The 23,131-nt window shown below is 37.5% G+C and overlaps 1 protein-coding gene across 2 annotated transcripts in view; it reads right to left on the bottom strand.

Moving 5' to 3' along the window:
• Window positions 1-19,919, bottom strand: part of CRTAM (cytotoxic and regulatory T cell molecule) — a 47,237-nt gene extending 27,318 nt beyond the window's left edge. Inside the window, exons 1-5 of one of the 2 annotated variants that reach the window (XM_074321458.1) lie at window positions 19,791-19,919; window positions 13,029-13,175; window positions 7,090-7,242; window positions 4,848-4,991; window positions 3,664-3,825 (exon numbers count right to left, since the gene is read on the bottom strand). In XM_074321458.1, the coding sequence (XP_074177559.1) occupies window positions 3,664-3,825; window positions 4,848-4,991; window positions 7,090-7,242; window positions 13,029-13,175; window positions 19,791-19,836 (652 nt within the window). In that variant the 5' untranslated portion in view covers window positions 19,837-19,919. The remainder of the gene's footprint in view (window positions 1-3,663; window positions 3,826-4,847; window positions 4,992-7,089; window positions 7,243-13,028; window positions 13,176-19,790) is intronic. The other variant, XM_019718581.2, reaches the window with a different exon arrangement.
• Window positions 19,920-23,131: the final 3,212 nt, after the last annotated feature.

Here is a 23,131-nt window from a genome sequence, read left to right as displayed (position 1 = left end):
GTTTAGTTGCTCAGTTGCTCAGCCACATTTCGAGACAGAATTTTGGAAAACGTGTATCCAATTCTGTAAGCTTGATAGCTTCTGAATACTTAAAGACGTCTGATGAGATCAGTGATGATATTAATGAATGTGATTATGATAGTCAAATGTGTCAACATTTGAATCATTAAATTAACATTTTCCAAATAATCAAGGCATAATGTCACCAAATCATGCCTGCATAAGATTCATTCAAAATGCAAATTTGTTCAATGGATTTGAATGCATGAATGTCTGAAAAGTTTGTTGAGATGGTTTCAGAGTCCACACAGGAACTAACGTTTAAGAAACTAACTCTTGGGGTGGCCGGATGGCTCAGTTGGTTAGAGTGTGAGCTCTCAGCAACAAGGTTGCTGGTTCAATTCCCCCATGGGATGGTGGGCTGCACCCCCTGCAACTAAAGATTGAAAATGACGACTGGACTTGGAACTGAGCTGTGCCCTCGACAACTAGATTGAAGGACAACTAGTTGGAGCTGATGGGCCCTGGAGAAACACACTGTCCTCCAATATTCCTCAATAAAAAATAAAAAAATAAAAAGAAAGAAAGAAACTAACTCATGTCAAGTCTTAGTTCAGCATCAAAGAAGAATATCCACAATTATTTGAAAAGGCTGTTAAAATACTCTTCCCTTTTCCAACTGTGTATTTGTGTGAGGCTGAATATTTTATATATATGTATATATATAATATATATATATTATATATGTATATATATAATGTATATAATAAATATATTATATATATATATATATATATATATATATATCAAGCAAAACAACATATTGTAAGAGATTGAATGCAGAAGTTATTACCATATGAGAATCTAATTGTTTTCTGTTAAGCCAGACATTAGGAGATTTTCAAGATGTAAAAGAATGTCATTTTTCTCACTAATTTCTTTGGTGTTGCAATATATAGTTATTTTTTCATAAAAGTATGCCATTTCTGTTAGTATTTAGTAAATTATTTTTTAAATAAATATTTAAACGTTTCAGTTTTAATTTCTAATAGGTACATTTTGACAGATGTAATTCACATAAGTAAAAGTTTTTTGGGGTCCTTAATTATTTGTAGCTGTGAAGAGGGGCCTTGAAGTCAGAAAGTTTGAGAACTGTGGCTCAACTTTTTGTTTTTATCCCACCTTCAGATAAGTAATAGGAAACCAAAATTCCTCATTTGGAATACTAAAAAGATGAAATAAATCACTTTGAAAAAAGTCTCATCTATTCCTGCTGTTGTGTTCTCCTCCAAGCACTGCACTGTGGGTTTTTCAAAGGAAGGCATATTTCTTTTCAGCACCTCCCAGACTTGGGGCTCCTCAAATGATGCTCATTTCCCCTATGTCCTACCAGGCAGAGTGTGGAGATGAAAGGGGTCATGCTTTAAAGCCTCCTCAGACAGAAAACTTCTAAATATAATTGGATGAACAAAATGTTTGTAACATCTGTATATCAATGCAGTAGCTCGCCAAAGGGAAAAAGTCATAAGCTAATGGAAGCCACCAACAGCTGATACTGAAGTTGGTCTTTGAATACTTATTGGAGATGTGGCAGCAGGTACTAAATAATAGTTAGATCATAAATAAAAGTTGAGCCTTAACCTATTACTATTAGAAACATTTTATGGCTATGATTTTGAGTCTCAGGGAAAGAAGGAAGGAAGAGAAACTGATTCCCCCTCAGTAGTAATTTCTTTGTAGATTGTTATTGCTGAAAAGTAAAATCTTTTTTCGATATTAGTGGTTTTCTTATTTAACAATCTGAATGTCTTTCAGAAGCATTAGCTAAATAAAGTCTCATTTTCTCTTTGGTGATCCTCCCACATCTGCTCCCATTCCACTGATGAGGGTGGAGGCTTGAGAGGGCGTGAATAATAATGAGGCAGGAATATTTGCGTCAGATTACAGCACAGCCTGGTCTGTGGGTCCCTAAGTCAGTCTTCCAAATGCAGCTGCCAAGAACTACCTTTGGTTTGATGAGAAAGTGACCGGTGAAAAGCATGTGATAGTGAGAGGAGATCTGTTAACCAGAGCAACAGCACCATAGGGCAGCAAGGCAGTTTTACCATGGTGAAGTTCTCATTAACAAATGCCCTTCTTTGTCAGATATTTCATTTGGTAAAGAGCTTTTTCAACAAATGCATTGTCATCCAACTAGTTCCTCATTCACTAGTGTGAGTGAATCCCTGTAATTCAGGAATCTCTTTTTACACTGAGAAAAACCTTATAAAATAATCCAGGTCAGTGTCCTGTTAATTACAGATATATGATTCATGCTACTTCTTATAAGATGTTTCTTGGCTCAAAAAGTTCTATATAGTTTTTTTTTTTTAAAGATTTTTATTGGGGAAGGGGAACAGGACTTTATTGGGGAACAGTGTGTACTTCTAGGCCTTTTTCCAAGTCAAGTTGTTGTTCTTTCAGTCTTAGTTGTGGAGGGCACAGCTCAGCTCCAAGTCCAGTTGCCGTTACCAGTTGCAGGGGGCACAGCCCACCATCCCTTGCGGGAGTCGAACCGGCAAACTTGTGGTTGAGAGGACACGCTCCAACCAACTGAGCCATCCGGGAGCTCAGCGGCAGCTCAGCTCAAGGTGCCGTGTTCAATGTTAGTTGCGGGGGGAAGAGCCCACCATCCCTTGCGGGACTCGAGGAATTGAACTGGCAACCTTGTGGTTGGGAGCCCACTGGCCCATGTGGGAATCGAACCGGCAGCCTTTGGAGTTAGGAGCATGGAGCTCTAACCACCTGAGCCACGGGGCCGGCCCCTGTATATAGTTTTAAAATTATTTCTTTAACTTATGGTGAAGGGATTCAAGAACAGAGATTCTGAAAATGGAGGCAACTCCTCTTTACATTTAATATTTGATATTTTGTTTATTTTTTATTATTTTTGTGTTCTGTTCAGAATATTAATATAGTTAGACTAAAATCTTCAAAACAGTTATAACAAAATAAATCTAAAGAGTAATCATGACTTAATGTGACTGCATGGGTGCTTTATAGTAACATAAACAATATAGACAAGTTTAGATTTACAGAGGGTGCCAAAAAAATGTATACACATTTTAAGGAAGGAAAACTGTATTAAAATAGTAATACTCAATATATACTGATAACAAAAGATGAATACAAGTCACGTTTGACTTCTGCAATTACAAGAGGTACTCAAAGTGGTTACCATCAGCATCCAGACACTTTTGATTACAGTGAACTACTGCTTGAGCAACTTTGACAGTGTCTACTTGTATACATTTTTTTGGCACCCCTGGTATTTCAGTTAACATTATCTCCTTTTAGATCAAATATAAAGATGCAGTGTGCTTCATATGATCGCTCCAAAAATATTACTGCAATTGTCACTATCAAAAAGCAAGCATGCCGCTATTTGCATATGACACTGTGCTAAATTTTTTGCACAGCTGGGGTTCTTCTGAATGTTGGAACAGTTGCAACCCTGTTGTCCAGCTGGAGAAATTTCAATCATTAGAAGAATTTGCTATTAAGGAGAGCTCTGTTGACAGCAATCTCAATCTGAAAGACTTTCCCCACTCCATTTAATTTTGTTTGATAGTATAATCCTAAGGTAAATTAAAAATGATCATAAACATCATTCGTTCTTCTTACCTAAATCTTTAAACTGAAAAGATGCTACCAGTTTTCCTCCTTGCAGGCCTCTGTGTCGGATAATGCAGTCCACTGTTGAGTTTTTGCCATATGCGTGGACTCTGAGGGTGCTACTGCTATTACATTTCTTCCCATCAATTTCAAATTCATGGTGAGTTTTACCTGTGGAGCAATTTTAACAGGTACATGAGGTTGTGGCTATTGGATGCTATTGAATGTGTTTGGTTTTCTCAGAAACCAAGGGCCTTGACCTTTTGGCAAAAGTCTTCTAACTTCATTCTAACCACAGACAGCTGCTTTGTGCATGCCTAAGCCTAGTCACAAAGGGAAGCAGGTAAACAGAGTGGATAGGTTTCTATAAACGCTTTACTCCTGAAAAAAAAAATCCCAAACTTGTAATGGTCATGCAAGAAAGACAGCCTGATATTGTTGTGAAGTTCAAAGACCCAACACTACTCTGGTGGAATAAATAAGGCAAATTAAAGGAGAAATCTTTAGTGCAGTAGAATTGGTCCTGGACTGGGAATCAGACATGGTGTTTAGGTTTTTTCTCCTAGAACTCCATTTGGCTCCTTGGTTTCCTCAACAATAAAGGGTTCCTTCCAAGTGTAAGAATCTAGGAGCATGTAAAATCAGATGTATGGTTCTGTTAAAATACAAAAGAACCATAAATAGTTTCCAAGCGTGACAATTATTAATTGTTATCTGCTTCAATCAAAAGGCTCAATGCTTAGAGTCTTTGTTACTATATATTTTTAATCTGTCATTGGTGGTATGACACAATACTATACTATATAAGGAAGATCATGTATTATGTTAAGTGTGTTTTTAATTTTATGCCTACTAAAAAGCTTATGCTCAGAGGTAATAGCTCTATTTCACCTTTTATAATATTTTATGAAATTTGGTCAAATTTTAAGGCAACATAATAAATATTACATTTTAGGTTTCTACCTTGTTTTAAATAAAACATGTAATCATGTTATTTGTGATTAGCCATTAAGATTAAGGAGTAATACTGATTGGTTATAAGGATAACTTGTCTGGAAAAGAACTGATGAATTATTGAATGGTGTTTTCTAGCATCTCCTGCCACCAGAGGGTGCCAGAACATTTAAAAATCCCTTGGAAATTTAAGTAGGAAGGAAAAACAAAGGAAGGAAGAGAACTACTTCTCTACTTGCCGTAGACCTCTATGTCGTTTCCGAACAGCCAGGTCATCTGTGGGGGGGGCTTGCTTCTCAGGGTGGAGCATTTCAGTATAACGTGTGCTTCTCCGTTTTGCGTTCTGATGACTGAAGCTTCCAGAGTTGGCTTGAAAGGAGTTGCTGGGGGGTAAAAAAGGTTTTTCTGTGCTTAATTAGCTGGTCTACATATCTCACAGATAAAGCACAGAGCGTAATAATCTTCAGAGATCATTGTAGAATATGGTCTAAATTAGTGGGCATGTTCTTTTTCACTCAATCTTTCCCAGAATACAGTTAAAGGGCTTTTATGTACCTATAAAGTTAGTTTGGCTGTAGTCAGAATGTTTGTTACCCAGTGGATATAATTAATCCCTGAAGATTCCCAAACTGACTATATTGCAAAAGCAATTCTTACATTTGACATATGACTATATTTGATTGGTTGATAGAGATCTGAATTCGAATTCCTCCTTTGTCACCAACTAGTTGTAAGAACTTGGGTTAGTCCCCCAGTTTTTTGGTTTACCAGTTTCCTTATCTGTATGTGACATGAAGGAGTTGGTTGATGAGTCGGCTGTTTCAACTCTAAACTTTCCTGGGTCTATGACTCACCTCAAGGTAAATTACTTCTGTCCTCTCCTAACATCAAAGATGCATGTGTCTTATAAAGAGCCCATTGGTCCCTTTTATTTCTACTTCTGTCCTGGAAATACTTTTTAATTAGGCTTACTTCCTCTTTCACATTTTAATTCACACTTTGCTCCAGACCTGCACTCTTCCATATTTACTCATCCACCTGCCATCGAGACATTTTAAAGCCAGCTCCAAGTGTGCACTAGATATGTTAGATGCTTACAGTACAAGTATGGAAAAGGAGTAATACTGATTGGTTATAAGGATAATTTGTCTGGAAATGAACTGATGAATTATTGAATGGTGAATTATTGAATGGTGCCATTGTCCTTCAAGGAACTAATAGCCTGATGATAGACTCAGCCCCTAAACTGTTAATTAAAAGATCATATGTTAAGTGCAATGATGGAAGTATGCATGAGGTGTTATAAAAGACTGGAAGGGCACCCAGCCAGACTGCTGTTAAGGGTGGCCAGTAAGGTGTGGCGGAAAGACAGCAGTTAGCTGAGTCGCATTGGATCTCACCCCGGCTACCGTGGGAGCCACTCCTTTTCTGATACTTTGTCACCATGCCATTACTGGAAGGCAGGCACCATACTAATTAAAGAAAAGTCTAAGAGGGGCAGCCAACTGGCTCAGCTGGTTGGAGCACACGCTCTTAACCACAAGGTTGCTGGTTCAATTTCCTCAAGGGATGGTGGGCTGCGCCTCCTGCAACTAAGATTGAACAATGGCAACTGGACTTGGAGCTGAGCTGCGTCCTCCACAACTAAGATTGAAAGGACAACAACTTGACTTGGAGCTGATGGGTTCTGGGAAAAACACACTGTTCCCCAATAAAGTCCTATTCCCTTTCCCCAATAAAATCTTAAAAAAAAAGTCTAAGAAATTTATTTGTGTGGTATGTACAATTATGTTATTTAGAGATAAATAAAAAGCAATGTTTTTAATTGATCTGTTTTGCCATGAAAAGAAAAAAGTAAAAATAGTAAGACTTCCATTGAACACAACTGACCATCTACAGAACTGAACAAGTCCCAGATGATAAGGAGGCTGTCACTTCCTATCTATGTCTCCCAACTCCACCTCCCAACAGAAGAGAGGAAGTCTTGTTTTGGCAAAGGATGTGAGCTGACTGTCCAGGGCAGCCACATCTGAATTCTGATATGAATTCATTCTGTCTTTGGATATGCTGTCATAATGTTTTACTGTATTTACATACATGTTTTGCCTTCTTAATCTAGTGTGCAAACTCCCTGTGGGCAGAGATTGTGCCTAATTCATCTCTGATTCCCTAGAGCCCAGCACAGTGCCTGGCACATAGTCACAGGCCATCAAATATTAATTTCCTCTTTTTAGCGCCTTGGAGAAAAAAAATTAGTTGGTGCCAAAGACAAATTTCACAAATTCACATTTTAATCTAGAGCTTGCAATTCAAAATGTTTTTTTTTTTTCCTGTTCCTTTTCAACAAAAGATGGCAGAAGTGCCCAGGAAATGCCTTGCTGTACGTACATTATTAAACTAAAATGTTAAGTTTAAAAATGATATATCATTTTCCTAGGTATATTGTTCCCATACTGGGTTTACTCGCTTTCAGGCACCTACCCAGCACAATCACTTTCACTTCCTTTGTTCTCACGGAGTTGCTGTAATGTAAACACTTGTACAGGCCTTCATCTTGTGTGGTTACATTAGTCACGCTGATGGAGAGCTGATTTGGGGAGTGATGAAGAAGCTGGTATTTGGAATTTTTCAAAGCTGTACAGGAAGGAAAAAGAGCTGTTAGAAGGAAAGGCATCAGATGAATACAGACTCTCAGTGGATTGATTATTCACGGGAACAGCTTTTGATTTTAAAGGAACAAATACCACATCTTTTATTGAGCAGACTTCTAAATTCTAGTGTTACAGCTAGATGCCTCTCAATAGCTTGAAGTTACTTTATGAGATATTGTGATACTGGTATCTGTGAAACAAATAATTTGCTTTATTTGTGTTTATAGGAAATTAAGAACACTGTGCTGGTGCAAAGTTTAAATTGCAGAATTTAAAAAAAAGTTTTTATTTTTTATTTTTTTATTAAATTTATTGGGGTGACAATTGTTAGTAAAATTACATAGATTTCAGGTGTAAGGGGGATCGAAAAAAATGTTTTTTACATTATGAAAAATGTCTCACTATGATTTGCCTCTTTGAAATCTAATTCATTTGATATTGTCTTGTTACAATGAATATGAACAATAGAAGATAAATGCATTGATATTCATTGCTCCACCTGGGTGCTTTATATTTTTAATTTTTAAAAGTTCATTATTCATTTTTTTAACAATTGTTTTAGTTTTCAATTAGAGTTGGCATACAATATTATATTAGTTTCAGATCTACAGCATAGTGATTAGACATTTATATAACTTACAAGGTGATGATCCTTGCGAGTCTGGTACCTACATGACACCATGACTATTTTTACATCCCCATGACTGTTTTGTAACTACCAATTTGTACTTCTTAATGCCTTCACTTTTTTCACTCTCTTCCCTAACACCCCTCCCAACTGGCAGCCATCAAAATGTTCTCTATATCTATGAGTTTGTTTCTGTAGTTTGTTCATTTATCTTGTTCTTTAGATTCCACATATAAGTGGAATCATATGGAATTTATCTTTCTCTGCCTGACTTACTCCACTCAGCACAATATCATCTAGGTTCACCCATGTTGTTGAAGATGGCAAGATTTCATTCTTTTATATGGCTGAGTAATATTCCATTATATGTATGTACCACCTCTTCTTTATCCATACTTCCACTGATGGACAGCAAGGTTGCCTCCATATCTTGGCCATTGTAAACAATGATGTAATGAACATATGGATGTACATGTCCCTTTGAAGTAATGTTTTGAGTTTCTTCAGGTAAATATCCAGAAGTAAGATTACTGGGTCCTTCTTTGTCTCTTGTTTTAGCCTTTGTTTTAAAGTCTATTTTGTCTGGTATAAATTTGGCTACCCCAGCTGTTTGTTTGATTCCATTTTCATGAAATGCCTTTTTCCATCCCATTACTCAGTCTGTGTGTATCTTTCAATCTTAAGTGTGTCTTGTAGGCAGCTTATGTAAGGGTCTTGTTTTCTTATCCATTCAGCCACCCTATCTTTTAATTGGAGCATTTAATTTATTTACATTGAAAGTAATTGTTGATAGATATGTAGTTATTTTATTACTTATATTTTTTAATCATTGTTTTTTTTTTCTTCTTCTTCTTCTTCTTAAAGAAGTCCTACTAACATTTCTTAATATAGGTTTGGTGGTGATTAACTCCTTTAGCTTTTTCTTATTGGGAAGCTCTTTATCTGTCTTTTCAGTCTAAATGATAGCTTTGCTGGGTAGAGTAATCTTGATTGTAGGTCCTTGCTTTTCATCACTTTGAATATTTCCTGCCAATCCCTTCTGGCCTGCTAAGTTTCAGTTGAGAAATCAACTGACAGTCTTATGGGGGCTTTCTTGTAGGTAACTAACTACATTTCTCTCTTTGTCTTTAACCTTTGGCATTTTAATTATGATATGTCTTGGTGTTGGGCCTCTTTGTGTTCATGTTGTTTGGGATTCTCTTCACTCCCTGGGCTTGTATGACTATTTCCTTTGCCATTTAGGGAAGTTTCCTGTCATTATTTCTTCAAATAGGTTTTCAATTTCTTGCTCTCTCTCGTTTCCTTTTGGTACCCCTATGATGCGAATGTTGGTATGCTTGGTGTTGTCCCAGAGGCCACTATTTTCATTTTTTGGATGCTTTTTCTGTTCTGGTTGGGTGTTTTCTGTTACCATAACTTCTAAATCGCTGACTTGATCCTCTGCTTCATCTAATCCTCTGTTGATTCCCTCTAATATATTTTTTATATCAGTTATTGTAGTCCTTATTTCTGACTGGTTCTTTATTATGTTTTCTGTTTTCATTTTTATGTTTCCTATCTCCTTGTTATAGTTCTCACTGAGTTCATCTACTCTTCCCCTAAGTTCACTGGGCATCTTTATAACCAGTAATTTGAACTCTGTCTCTGGTAGATTGCTTACCTCCATTTTGTTTAGTTTTCTTTTTCTGGAGCTTTTTTCTGTTCTTCCATTTGTGACATGTTTCTCATCTCCTTATTTTGGCTGCCTCTCTGTGCTTGTATCTATGTGTTAGGTAGGGCTGCTATGCTTCTCTGTCTTAGTAGAGTGGCCTTATGTAGTAGGTGTCCTGTGGGAACCAGTTGCACACTCTCCCTTGGTCACCTGAGCCTGTTGCTCCAGGTGTGTCCTGTGTGTTGGTTTTGTACGTCTTCCTCTTGTAGTTGAGCATTGGTTGCTGTTTGCATGTCAATGGGAGGGATTGACCCTTGGTCTGATTGGTTGTGAGGACTTTTCATGACTAGAGTGGAAGAGCTATTGTATACAGGCTGACCCTACAGAGCAGGATTCACTTTAGCGGGACTCTGGTGCCTTCCCATTCTGTCTTTTGTGTGTGTCACCCTCGGAGAAGGCCGAGTGGTCCTCCAGCTTGGTCCAAAGCCAGCCACCAGTTGTGCCAGTCCCAGGACTTCCTATGAGGGACCCTGAAGCAGCCAAGTTCAGCTGCAGGCTGTACCCTGCCTGGACCCACCTGGTATGAGCCACAAACAATCCTCAGATGGCAGCCACCCGCACCAGGCTTGGAGGTACCTGAGAGAGGCTAAGCCATGAACCAAGCCTGGCTGCCAAGCTTGGGGCTGCTCAGCAAGCGGTATAGGGCACACTGGGGCCAGATGCTGCTTATTTGGGATTTGTAAAGCTGTCAGAGATTTTAAGAAAGGATGCAGCTTGAGCCAAAACAAGCCATTATTATGGAAAAACCACTGGAAGTGGCTTGGGTACATCCACAAGTTGGATGAGGCAGGATTACCAGGGCAAGATCAACAGTGCTAGCCAGGTTGATGGAGACTCAGATATGGCAGCCGCCTGCATCCAGGAGTGAGGAGGGCTCAACAAAGAAACAATAAATTCTGCCAACAGTTCTACTGGGAGAGAGCTGCCACTCTAGTGCTCGCCCTGCAGCCAGACAACTCAGTTCCTCCTCATATGGCACGTTTCAGGCTGCTGCCCAGAGCTGGAGCTCAGAGTAAGTGAGTCTGTCAGTGAGTAAGTCTGTCTGCAGCCCTTGAAGAGAAATGCCTGGGACTCCAGCAGCCCTTTGTCTCATCCACAATCTCCACTGGTTTTCACAGCCAGAAGTTGTGGGGACTTCTTTTCCTGGCAATGGAACCCTTGGCTGGAGAGCCTGGTGTGGGCTTGGGACCCCTCACTCCTCTGAATGGGACATTCACAGCCAAGATATCCCTCCCAATTTTTAACGGTCACACACGAGTATGGGACCAGCCCATTCAGTGCCTCTACCCCTCCTACCATTCTCAAGGTGGCTTCTTCTCTACGTCCTTAGTTGTAGGACTTCTGTTCAGCTAAACTTCAGGCTATTCTCAGTGATGGTTGTTTTGTCATTTGATGTGGTCGTGAAAGGAGGCAAGCACAGCGTTGACCTATTCTGCCATCTTGACTGGAAAATTAAATGTTCATTATTATTTGAAGTTCCCCAAAGATTATGACTTAGTCCTTCCAGGTGTTTAGCTAACGGGGGGTGGGAGGGTGGAAGCAAGCTCAGGAGAGTTTCAACCAACAGTAAGTGTTCCTTTTTTATATTGACCTGGGATGTCCATCTCAGGTCAAAAGTCCTTTAGCAGATCAGAGGCTCCTGAAATGAGTAGTTTTGTCTTCTTTCTTTCCTTCCTTCCTTCCTTCCTTCCTTCCTTCCTTCCTTCCTTCCTTCCTTCCTTCCTTCTTCCTTCCCTTTTATTTTTCTATTAAGATTTATAACACATATCAAATATATGGTGATGGAAGGAGAACTGACTCTGGGTGGTGAACACACAATGGGATTTATAGATGATGTAATACAGAATTGTACACCTGAAATCTATGTAATTTTACTAACAATTGTCACCCCAATAAATTTAATAAAATAATTAAAAAAAAAGATTTATAACACAAATAAGCCTAAAGTAGTTAAAGTTTGAATGGCTGACCAAGGAAGTTTTTTTCTCATCTGGAGCATCGGTTGTGTGTCCTGGTTCACTGATGTTACATGAACTAAAGTTGAGGAATTCTCAACCTCAGCACTACTGACATTTGAGCCCATAATTCTTTGTTGTGGGGGATATTCTGTGTATTGTAAGATGTTTAACAGCATCCTGGCCTCCTTATTCACTAGATGCCAGAACCTCCCCACCCCCCACCTCGTCTTTCTCCAGTTGTATCAACCAAAACTATCTCTAGGTATTGTCAAATGTCCCTTAGATGGCAAACATTATCCTTGCTCGGGAACCACGGAGCCAGATCAAGGCATTCTGTAGACATTTAAGAATCTCCTCCATGTTTAACAAAATCCCAAACAAAATGACAGAAAACATATAACATAATTATCCCTACTTAAAGTTTTTCTTTCAGAACTTTTAATAATTAGTATCTACTTACTCTGTTGGAATCTAGTATTAATAGTTGATTTAGTTTGAAATAATTATATTTACTTATTTTGTACCTAACATATCAATATTAAATAATGTTTTCACAGCATACATTTTTTAGAGGTTTTGCTTTGCCAAGCAGAATAAAATTAGCTGTTTTGGAGATTTTTCCAAGTATGTGGCAGTTAGGAATATTAAATGCAAATATAAAAAGATCTCATTATGAAGGGGAGGGTTTAGTAAAATCCTGCCCAATGAGATGAATTAAATAGACTTTTACAAATCCTGTGAGGAAAAAGATTGTAACTATATGAGGTAATGGATGTTAACTAAACTTACTGTGGTAATCATTTCAAATATATCCATATATCAAATCCGTATGTTACATACCTTAAATTAATATAATGTTATGTGTCAGTAATATCAATGAAACTTATAAAAAAAGAATCCTTTTCCATCTCAGGCATCTAGGACTCACCTAATGTGTGTTTGTGAAGAGAGGAATGACTGCCTTCCTTTTCAAAGTAATGTGTCCTGTGAATTCCTATGCTCAGTGATCTCCATTTTATGTTAAGCCTGGTAGGAGAAGAGGAGATACCTGGAAGCTAGCTTTGGGATGGGATTTTGGATTGCTCATGTGGAACATGAAGCAGCTGGCTCCAGATATGGAGCACAAGGGCCCCAAATCAGTTGGCTTCCTCTTTATCATTGTGCTGCTAGTTGTTACATTGTCACTGAGACTCAAACAGTGACATGGGGGTGAGGTGAGAGCATGGAAACATGCTTTGTAATGTGAGCCCCCTTTACCAGCTATTCTGGTGGGATTTCCATTTCAGACTTCCTGTCAAAAAAACTAGCCAGGTGTAAAATAACAGGCTTTTGGGTGTAATTCACCAATAACAGGAGGTAGAGCCAAGCCCACCATTTGGGTGACTCATACTGGCTTTTTGTCCCACCAACCTCTCTGTCTGAAAAATCCCTCAGGTTGAGGTCTGGTGACAATTTATTTTTCTTTCACTTACCAGGATGCTCATTTAAAAAGATGGTGAACCCAGATGGGGCCAGCCACTGCAGGGAGGCAGTCTTCGCCTGAGAAACAACACAGTTCAGAGTGAGCATGTGGCCTTCCTCCACAGTGATGGTTTCTGTGTGGTTAGTCAGAAAGGCGTCTGCAGAGGAAGAGAATTGGGGACAGTCAGAGTGGCGCAAGCCACACCAATCCTGAGCTGAGGCAGGGACTTAGTCTCAGCCCAACCTCATTCATTTATTTGATCATTTATTACACGTTTCTTATAGAAACAAATTATAAGTCAATACAAAAAGAAATGTGAGGAAAGGAGTGGGCACTGTGTGTTGGAGCAGTAAAGACATTTCTTGAAGGCAGTCAGAACAAAGGGGTGGGGTTTTGATAGGAAAAAAGGGGGAAAGTTGAACAACATCTTTTGGCACTTGCTCTCTCATATGCCAGGAACTGTGTCAGGTCATGTTACCTATATTTAATTTAACTTTGAAACTACCCTTACAAAGGAAGAATTATTTGGCTCACTCTACGGATGAGGGAGTAGAGGCTCAAGGTCACACAGGTCCTAGAGCTGGGATCTGTACCAGACATGTGGGCTAAAAAGTCCATGCCCATATGATTTGGTTGCACTCTCTAAATGATGAAACCCCAGAGACATCAGCCTTTCTAGCTTGGGTTTATAAAACGAGGGACTGGTGCATTTAAGGACAACTTATGTGTCTAGGTTTCTAGGGTAGAATGTTATAGATAGAACACTATAACCCATGATGTCCTTGTGAATTATGGCACTGCCCTTCATGGGAAGTTGTTAAGTCCCACCTGCGGAAGAGCAGGGGAAGGGTGTTCTCAGATCTCTTCCAATTTAATATTCCACAGCAGCACTTTCTCCAGGCAAACTGGGCCAACGTGAGAGTCTAATTTCCCCAAATCACGATCCCTAGAGAATGGCAAAAAGTTGGATCTAAACACCTGTAAAATTATCCTCCCCAAAAAGGAAATTGATAGAAAAATAAATTGGCTTCACTGCCGATTTGGCACATATGTTGCTGTTCATCATTTCTTCAAGTTTTAAATTTAAAAAATATTTTTTGAGGATGACAGTTCTTATCAATGAAAATACTTCCATAAACATAAGAATACTGTGGGGTTAGAAATTATGAATAGCAAATGTAATGCATTTACTGCTTATTTAAACTTTAAAAAAGGAAAGAAACAAGAAGAGAGTTTATTTCCTTGTGATAAATTTCAAGTATTAGGAAAAGTGCTTCGGAGAATTTTGGAAATTCATTGGTGCAGACTTTTTAGTTTATTCCATTCCTAGATCATTAATTTCAGTCTAGCCTCTGGCATAGTAACCCAGAATTACTGTATTGTATTCATTCTGACTTTCATGGGAAAACAGTTTTCTAATGGAAAAATGTCCATATGGTCAGCAAATGGTACAATGGACAACAAAGAGTCAATAAAAAGCGATTGTGTTTTCAAAAAAAGCATTGAAGCATAACGTCAGAATTCTGCTTAGATTGGGTCATTTGGAAATATTCTCATCTAGAAAATCAACCCATAATTGACAAATAAAGGTATTATTAGAAACGTTTGAAATTACAATGGAATTTCTTCTAATGTTAAGCAGCATCTGAGCCAAGACTTTGAATCTAGTACCGTCTAACTTCCATTGTTACATAACCATTCCATTATGATTCTTGCTTTATTCTAGTTTTTGTGCATTATCTTGCAGATTGAAGTTTCTAGAGGGCAGTGACTATGTTTTATATTTCTCTAAAATTCATTTTTTAAGAAACTATCACAGTGTGAGCTTGAAAAGTAATGGTTTAATGCCAGCTTTCATGATGACACTAAAATGTAGGCAGTGGACAGATATCTTTGCTCTCTTGTTGTTAATAAGAATATTGAGAGACAGAAGAGAAGTTACTACATTGAATCAATGATAGAATAAAGCAACATGTCCTGATTCCGTCCTTTGGGCCAGAAGTTGAAACTTAGAAATTTTGCCAATGTTCTTCCCTTTGGTAAAATGATTGTCTAGACAGGGAGACTGCATTTTGGGAGATGGGATTGGCAAGATTTATCTGGTAGCCTGTTTTTAAATAAATATCTCCCATTTAAAAAAATGTATATATCATTGTCTTTTCCTCAGGATACATGCTTATTAATTAAATTACATCATTTAATTTTTACAATGTCTTAAAAATTGTAATGAAATATAGTATGGCTTTTTGGCATGTACTAAAGAATTGTATCTTCTAAGATTAGTATTTGCTCTTGCTGTTGAGAATTAAATATCAGAATTAAATATCAAACTGACCACAGCTATAGATGCCTGAGTTTCAGATGGAAAAGTCTGTGTTTAAGGTAGAGAATATTAGTAGTTTTCTCTACTCTTTGCTTCAAGCCTTGCTTTTGGCTGTACAGGCCTATTTGTCTTTCAGTGTTATCATGTAGACCCCATGTTTGATTTAGAGACAGGAAATCATTGTAGAAAGGAAGAATAGCCCAAATGAGAAGCCACAGACCCACACTGCCTCAGCTATAGTGCTTAAAAATATTGTTCAAAGTGTCTAGGTCATGTTAAAGGGTGGATGAAAAGGATAGCTGTACCTAAGTTTTCATGGCACATTTCCTAAGGAAAAGTTCCCATGATCCTCTTATTGCCACTAAAAAACTAAACTGGAACTCTTCTTTTAAATTGCTGTTCACCTAAGTTTGGAGTCAAACTTTCACCTTCTTTGTCAGAGGGGTGAGGTGTGGGTTTTTTTCTTTATTCACCACTTCCTCCCCTGCAGGCTTTAAAAACATGTATATCCTTATTTACCCTTAGCCTTTCTTCTATAGATGCTGAGTGTTTTGTGCCTACTCCTTAATTCTCCCCATCTGGGCTTCAGCGTTCCCCCTAGCAAATTAGCTCTATGTGGCTCTGAAATACTGAATATACAGAGCTTGGCAATGAATGACTGTGGGGTCTCTCCTGGTAGGTCACCACTAACCACTGGTAGGTCATGTTCACTGAGTGAGACTTCTGGGCTTGGTCATTACCTCCATAACTGGATTCATCCATTCATGCATAGCATGTATTAAGAGGCTGTTCATTGAGTTTAGGGCTATTAATTGTGACTGGTTTATATATGGAAATGGAACCTGTGACCTTCACCATCAACTCCACCCCCAACTCCATGAACTAATTGTCCTATCAGTGGAATGTCTTCACGCCAAAGTACATGTGACCAACCCTCAAGCAAAAGGGCAAGCAGCAATCACAGCCACCTACAAAAACACACATAAATAAAACCTGTGATGTTCTTAAGATTCCTTGGTTTTTCCCAAGGTTTTGGGAGTTGCAGTGTGTGATCTCCACCTTTAATAAAGGTCATGACAGTAGACTGAAGAAAGAATAAAGTATACTTTCATTTTCTTACCTTAGTAGCCCAAATTATTGTATATGGTAGATTTAAAAACTCCCAAATAGAGCAAGTGTGTCCTGCAGGGACCCTAAACTAGACGTGTCCAATTGGAACTCATCATTTCTATGGCTCCCTATGCTTTACACATTATCACCTGCTCTGCTCATGTTTCCTTGTATTCATTAATGTCACACCAGCCATTGCATACCAGATATTTGAGAGGCACCCTAGTCTCTTCTCTCTCCAAAGCAGCTCTTTAATCAATTTGTTCCTCTGTTTTTAGCTACTATTACTGCCTTAGTGGAGGTATCCATTTTTCTCTCTTGGATTATTGCAATGACATCCTGTTAGTCTCTCCTCCCTCTAATTTATCATCCTCATCTTCTTCTAGAATTACATTTTAAAAGCATAAACTTGATCCTGTGTATTCCTTCATTAGAATATTTCTTAAGGCTCCCGTTGCTTTTAAGAATCAGGCCAAAATTCCAGGTAACTTGACACCTATCTTCTCCAGTACCATTTGCTGATACTCCCTTCCAGATGCTCCACGCAAATAGCCATTTACTGTTTTCAGAAAGTTCAAGGCTCAAGAACGTACTTTGCTTTGGTCCATGCTGTTCTCTTGGCCTAGAATGCCTTTCTTATCTCCTTCAAGACTCAACTCAAATTACATCACTTTTGTCGAACTTGCCCAACCAGCCTTTAGGCTCAGTCCTCCCAACCATTACCTAGTACTCTCTCCTCAGGATACCCAAATGCTTTCAACAGACATCTATTATAGCACTTAGCACAATACTTTATAATTATTTGGTTACAAATATGTTTCTGTGGATAGATTAGAAACTCCTCTTGGAAAAGTTGTTTGACATTCATTCATTTTATATTACCGGGGCCTAGCACAAAGTAAGATTTTAAGTATTGGTTGAATTAATGGGTAAACGTGAATAAGTGCATATATTCAGAAATAAATATTTTAATAAGAGTTCAACTTTGTAATCGTTATGTTGAATAATAAAGACTAGAGCTGAGTTAAAACCAGAGCCACACAATGAGTTAATTCTCAAAACAGAGCTTTATTTACATGACTACTATGAAGCAGCAGACAAAATGTGTTTCCATTCAGATCATTACAAAAAAGAATTATTATTACTGTTTAGGTAGACTCAATAGGGAAAACTACAAGTGTGAAAATTAATCTTTGTTAAAATCAAATTATTTCCAGTATAGCTTTAAAGAAATTGTCTCAAATATGTGCCAACAAACACGTGACTCTTTCCTGATCAAAAAAAGAATCAACAGGACTCTACTCAGTTTGTAACTGTTTACATTTTCGGCTTCCTAAGCTCCACTAAATAACTAGAATAAAGGGTGCAAATTGGCGGATTTTCATCAACCACAATATGGGTCAATGGAATGAATTTCGAAAAATTCTTCATTCTTATTGTGTTCTATCCATCTTAGTAGCTATTTCTGCCAATAGTAGCCTTGAAAAGAATGCAGACTCCAAGATTATGGGACTTTTCTGGTCTATACATTTTGGGCAGCTTTAGCAATTGCGCAGTAGAGGAAGGTAGAGTGATTTCCCCATAATCCAATTAGCTAAAAACAGCTGGTGATTTACAGTGGTGCCAAAATTGATGATTTACTGCCTTTTGACTGATAAGAAAGCAACATGGCCAGCTCCTTTCTTATTTTAGACTCTGATGGGCCTGAGCAAGGTTAGGTCTGAGTGGGCAATGGATGCTCAAATACCATTGAGCCTAGAAGCCCTCTGCGTGGCCCTTCGGATGAGTTTTCACACTGGGATTTTTCAATAATAAATCTTAAAAATTGTGTAAATCGGTGGCTTTCTAACTTTTTATTCACATTAGGAAACACATTTTTTATCACAACCCAGTACACACACACACACACACACGCACATACATTAATTAAAAGTATCATGCGATAATACTTTTAGTATGTGCTTTGCACAGTGATGTTTATGTTATTATTTACTAGCTGTGAAAACTTGGGCAGGTTATGTAACTTCTTTTAACCTCAATTTTCTTATATGTAAATTAGAGATAGCAATACCTACCTACGTATCTTTGCTAGAATTAAATGTGCTTAACACAAAGTACCCAGCACTGTGCATTGCACAATAAATATATTTATCTCTTGTCTTTATAAATAATATTTGAATATATTCTAAAAAACTCGTCTTAGGTTTACCGTAAGACATGGTTATTGCTGTTTTTGTTCAAAAACTTTTTTGTGTGAGGTGTTTTTATGAGATAATAACTTGAGTCCTGAAAAAGTTAAGATCAGTTAAAGGTTTCAAGCTTTGAAATAATTGAAAGTAGTTTAAATTTTTTTAATGTATTTGCTATTCTTTAAGCCACTTATTAAAGAAATTAATATTATTTATTACCAAAATTGAATACTTATAAAGTGTCTCAACATACAGGGACCAAAAAAGAAAGCATCAATTGAAGTGTATAAAATAAAAAATTGAAGTACCATGTAAAATAGGAAATCTATTTTTTTTTAAAAATAGCATCTTTCAGATGCAGTTGTTTGGTAAGTGCAGATTTAGAAGTATAGGTGCCTTAACTCCAGGTTCTATACTTTGAAACAAACACACAACAAGTAAGCAGTATGTTTATTTGTAGTTTCTTCTGCAAGAATCTGATACAAGTTGCAATCAGAACTTCAGGGACGCCTATAAGCTGCCCCCACTTTTGGGGAATAATTTGACCTGCACTTAATAGGTAACTGAGTCTTTCTTTAATTTCCATAATACTACATTAGAATTAAACACCAAAAATCAAATTTGAAAATTATCATAAAATGTAAATATAACTCATTCTTAAGAAATAAGCACAAAATTTTCATTGGACTCCTTATTATCTCTGAACTAGTTAAAAGTTGTATAATGCTTTGTCATTTGCAAAGTGCTTTCACATTTGAAATTTGAGCCTTATAACAATCCAGGGAGTTTTATAGATGAAACATTGTTATCATTCTCATTTCCAGACATAGAAATTGAGTTTCAGATAAATTAAATTATGTGACTAAGGTTTATACATCATGAAGTTTTTAAGATCCAAAACAGATGTTCTTTCAACTGGTATCTCTTAAAAGACAGATTCAGTAAGCTTGTTAGATTTTACCATATCACAGATCCCACAGAGACACACAATGATCATTTTTATACCCTTTAGCAATTGACCAAGAGATTAAATAGAGGCAGTAACATCCCCGTGTAATTTTGGCGTGGCTTGGAAATTAGCAAGTTTATCTGGATTTGGCAAAACATTAGGTCAACTGAGCATCAAAAAACATTAGCTCTAAGTCCTTACCTTGTAAGGGGAACCAAGCCAGCAAGCTGCAAACTCTCCACCACATATTGTGCTGTGCTGCTGTCACACTTTGTTGACTTCCTCTAGATTCTGAAATAAATGGAGAGTGGTTTCTTTTGAAGGGGGAGAGGCAGTAGCTCTGTGACGTCATGTGTCTCAACTCCTCCATCGGCGCTGAAAGCCCCTTTCTTAGTTAGCTGCCCCCAAAACACCTCCTGGTGGAACATTTAATGGACCACATGTGTCATCTTGATTGTGGAGTGATGTGAGTGATGTGTTGGTGGCACAAATGATTCTACCACACGTGGGTAGCACTGGTAAGTCAACCAGTTGCAAGGCTTTTGGGGAGGAGGAGAGCTGGGAGAGATGTTAAAACGTCCCTGTGTAGTGATGTCACCTTATTTTTACTTTTCCAGTTTATTAAACAATTATAATTAGACAATTTTTGCTGAGCCCTTAGGAATATGTTATATTTCTAACTCTGGCAACAATTCATAATGGTTATCAGGAGTAGAATTCATTCATTCATATATTTGCTCATCTAAAAAAATTTGTGTATCCATCCACTCATCCACCCATCCACCCATCCATCCATCCCTTCATCTATTCAGCCATCTAGTATGCATTGCTCCAAGATATGATCAGATATGAAAGACAAATTTTTGTTTTTAGGAGGATGTGGTCTAGTAGGGGTGACAACATACAAATGAACAATTTTGGTATTTAATTCTCGATAATTAGACAAATTGAGCTAGACTTGATTCCCTATATCCAGGGACACAGCCAAATAGTGATAGACTTATCTTTAGAAGACAGAGACTAATCTGTAACATTTGGAAAATTGTAAAGGAAATAATGTGTACTAATTAACATGAGTGTTAATATTCTATAAATGTATTGATAACTTGGGTAGGGCAAATTTTATTAATCAAAAATGTCTTTCAAATATTTTACCAATTTCAACAGGTAGAAAGGGAATAAAGAGAGGACAGAAAATAGAGTTTTCCTGCAGATTGTTAGGGTCAGCCCCAGATTGATTAAATCAGAATCTCACTTGAATGAGGAACCAACTGTATGTTTAACAAGCTTCCTAGGTATCGTAAAGTAGGTTTGAGAACACTGATAGTGCGAGTATTCTGGAATAGAAACCAAGAGATGTGGGAGTTAGCCATGACTGTGCTATCAGCTGGTATGGCTAGAGTCATAGAAGGTTTTTCTGAATGCTTGTTAATTATATTGAAATATATTGACTTGCTTATGGAAGCAGGGTGTAAGTTGCATTGTACCATTTTTTAAAAAAGAAATAATCAAGGAGTTTGCTTGAGGTGACACAGTGAGTTTGTGGCAAAACTGAGAATACAAACTAAGACTTCTGAGTCTTTGGTCAGCTTATGTTTTTCCCCATTAAGATTCCCTCCAGGACTCCAGTTTTTATATTTAAGGCTCCATGGCTGTCTAAGCATTTGATTTTCCTTCCAATGTTGTGTCCTTGCTTTAGGGTGACAATTTATTTTTGTACCCTCTCTCCTACACCCTTGAGAAAGCCCAAGGAAAGTGTTTCTTTGGGCCTCTCATGGAAGGTATGAATTGCCCATTGCTTGTTAATAATTTCTCACATTTTCACCTAGAAGAATGTTATTCTTATAGGATTTTAAAAATACTTCCTGTCAAAACACAGGAGGAAATGGCTTTACTTCCAATAGTGTCAGATGTGACATCATGGAGCCAGCAATATGTCGGGTCTTAGATATTGATTGATCTTTCATATCTTGAGCTTATCATATAACTTGAATGTATGATGAGGTCAAGAATAAATTTTACAAGAAACAAAAGTAAAAATGTCATCATGGCACTTCTCATTTGAAGCCATTGGGAAAAAAATATTGGACCAGTTCTGAATTAAATTCAGGTAAGGGGTCTGGAAAAGGGTCACTTTACTTTTCTGTTTTCCAGTTGTGGTTTTCTGTAATTTTCTCGTTGGATAAAAATGTACAGAAACATAGGTGAAAACAGAATGAATACAGGACTCAGGTAACCAGAGAATGAAATATTCTGAGATTGAAACCTAAATTTGCAGTGTAGTCTATCCCAAATCTATTGATTTGATGTGATTTTAGTACAACACCTGTGAACGGATTCATATAAAATTTGCCAGGTATTCACTTAACTGCAGACAGATTTTTTCTTTACTTTCCATTCTCTTTCTAAAACACAAATTTGATGTTATTCTCTATTCAAAAACTTTCAGTGGTTTCCTTTCGCCTGAAGGTTATAGTCCAAACTCTTTAGCAAGTCATTTAAGGCCATTCACACGCAGGCTCCAATCTACCTTTTCAGTCTTTTCCACTGCTCCCCAATATATACCCATAGAAAATTCTTATCATATTGCAAGCACATAGTACATTTTTATATTTGTAGTCATACTGTGCTGCAGTCCACACAGCCCTCTCTGCCAAAAATGGCCTTCTCTTTCTGGGGAGATTCTATTCATCTCCCAAGGCCCAGATCAAATGCGGCATTTTTCAGAGAGTAGTAATAACTGGTGATTAAGAACATGGACTCTGGAACCATAGCCTTCATTTCCTCACCTATGAAATGGGTATAATGACAGCACCTACCCAGATAGTTGTTGTGAGAATTAAAGACTTTAATGTACCTAATATCTGGCACATAGTAAATACTAGCTGAGTTAGCTGTTACCATCTTCCATACTCCCAGAAAAATATCAATTTTCTATTTTTTTTGCCTCCATAATAGTTTCTTTTATTATCCTGGTTTTTATTTTGATTTGCATTACATTTAGTTGAATATGCATCTATCTGTCTCCTTTGCTAGTCTCTGAGCTTCCTGAAAACAGTGTGTTTTTTATTTACCTTAGTGATCCTGAAGCCTGTCACAGACCCTTTCATACTATAGTTGTTTTTAAAATAGATTTATTGAAGTACAATTAACATAATGAGCTGTACATATTTGAAGTGTACAATTTGATAAATTTTGACATGTGTACATCTATGAAATCATCATCACAATTAAGATAGCAAACATATCCATCACTCCCAAGTTTCCTCTTGCCTGTTTTAATCCTCTCTGTCCCTCCCCACTTTCATTGATCTACTTTCTATAGATTAGTTTTAATTTTGTAGAATTCTGTATGAATGGAATCATACAGTGTCTACTTCCTTTTGTCTGGCTTCATTCGCTCAGCATAATTATTTTGAGGTTTATCTATGATGTAGCAGCCTGTGCTGAGAGTACATTCCTTTCTATTGCTGAGCAGTAGTTCAGTATATGAATATACCAGTTTTTTTTTTTTTTTTTTTACCCACTCACCTATAGATGGA

This window comes from Rhinolophus sinicus, linkage group LG16 (genome assembly GCF_036562045.2).
Source record: "Rhinolophus sinicus isolate RSC01 linkage group LG16, ASM3656204v1, whole genome shotgun sequence".
NCBI classification, from domain to species: Eukaryota; Metazoa; Chordata; class Mammalia; order Chiroptera; family Rhinolophidae; genus Rhinolophus; species Rhinolophus sinicus.
This window is presented reverse-complemented; position numbering and strand designations above follow the sequence as displayed.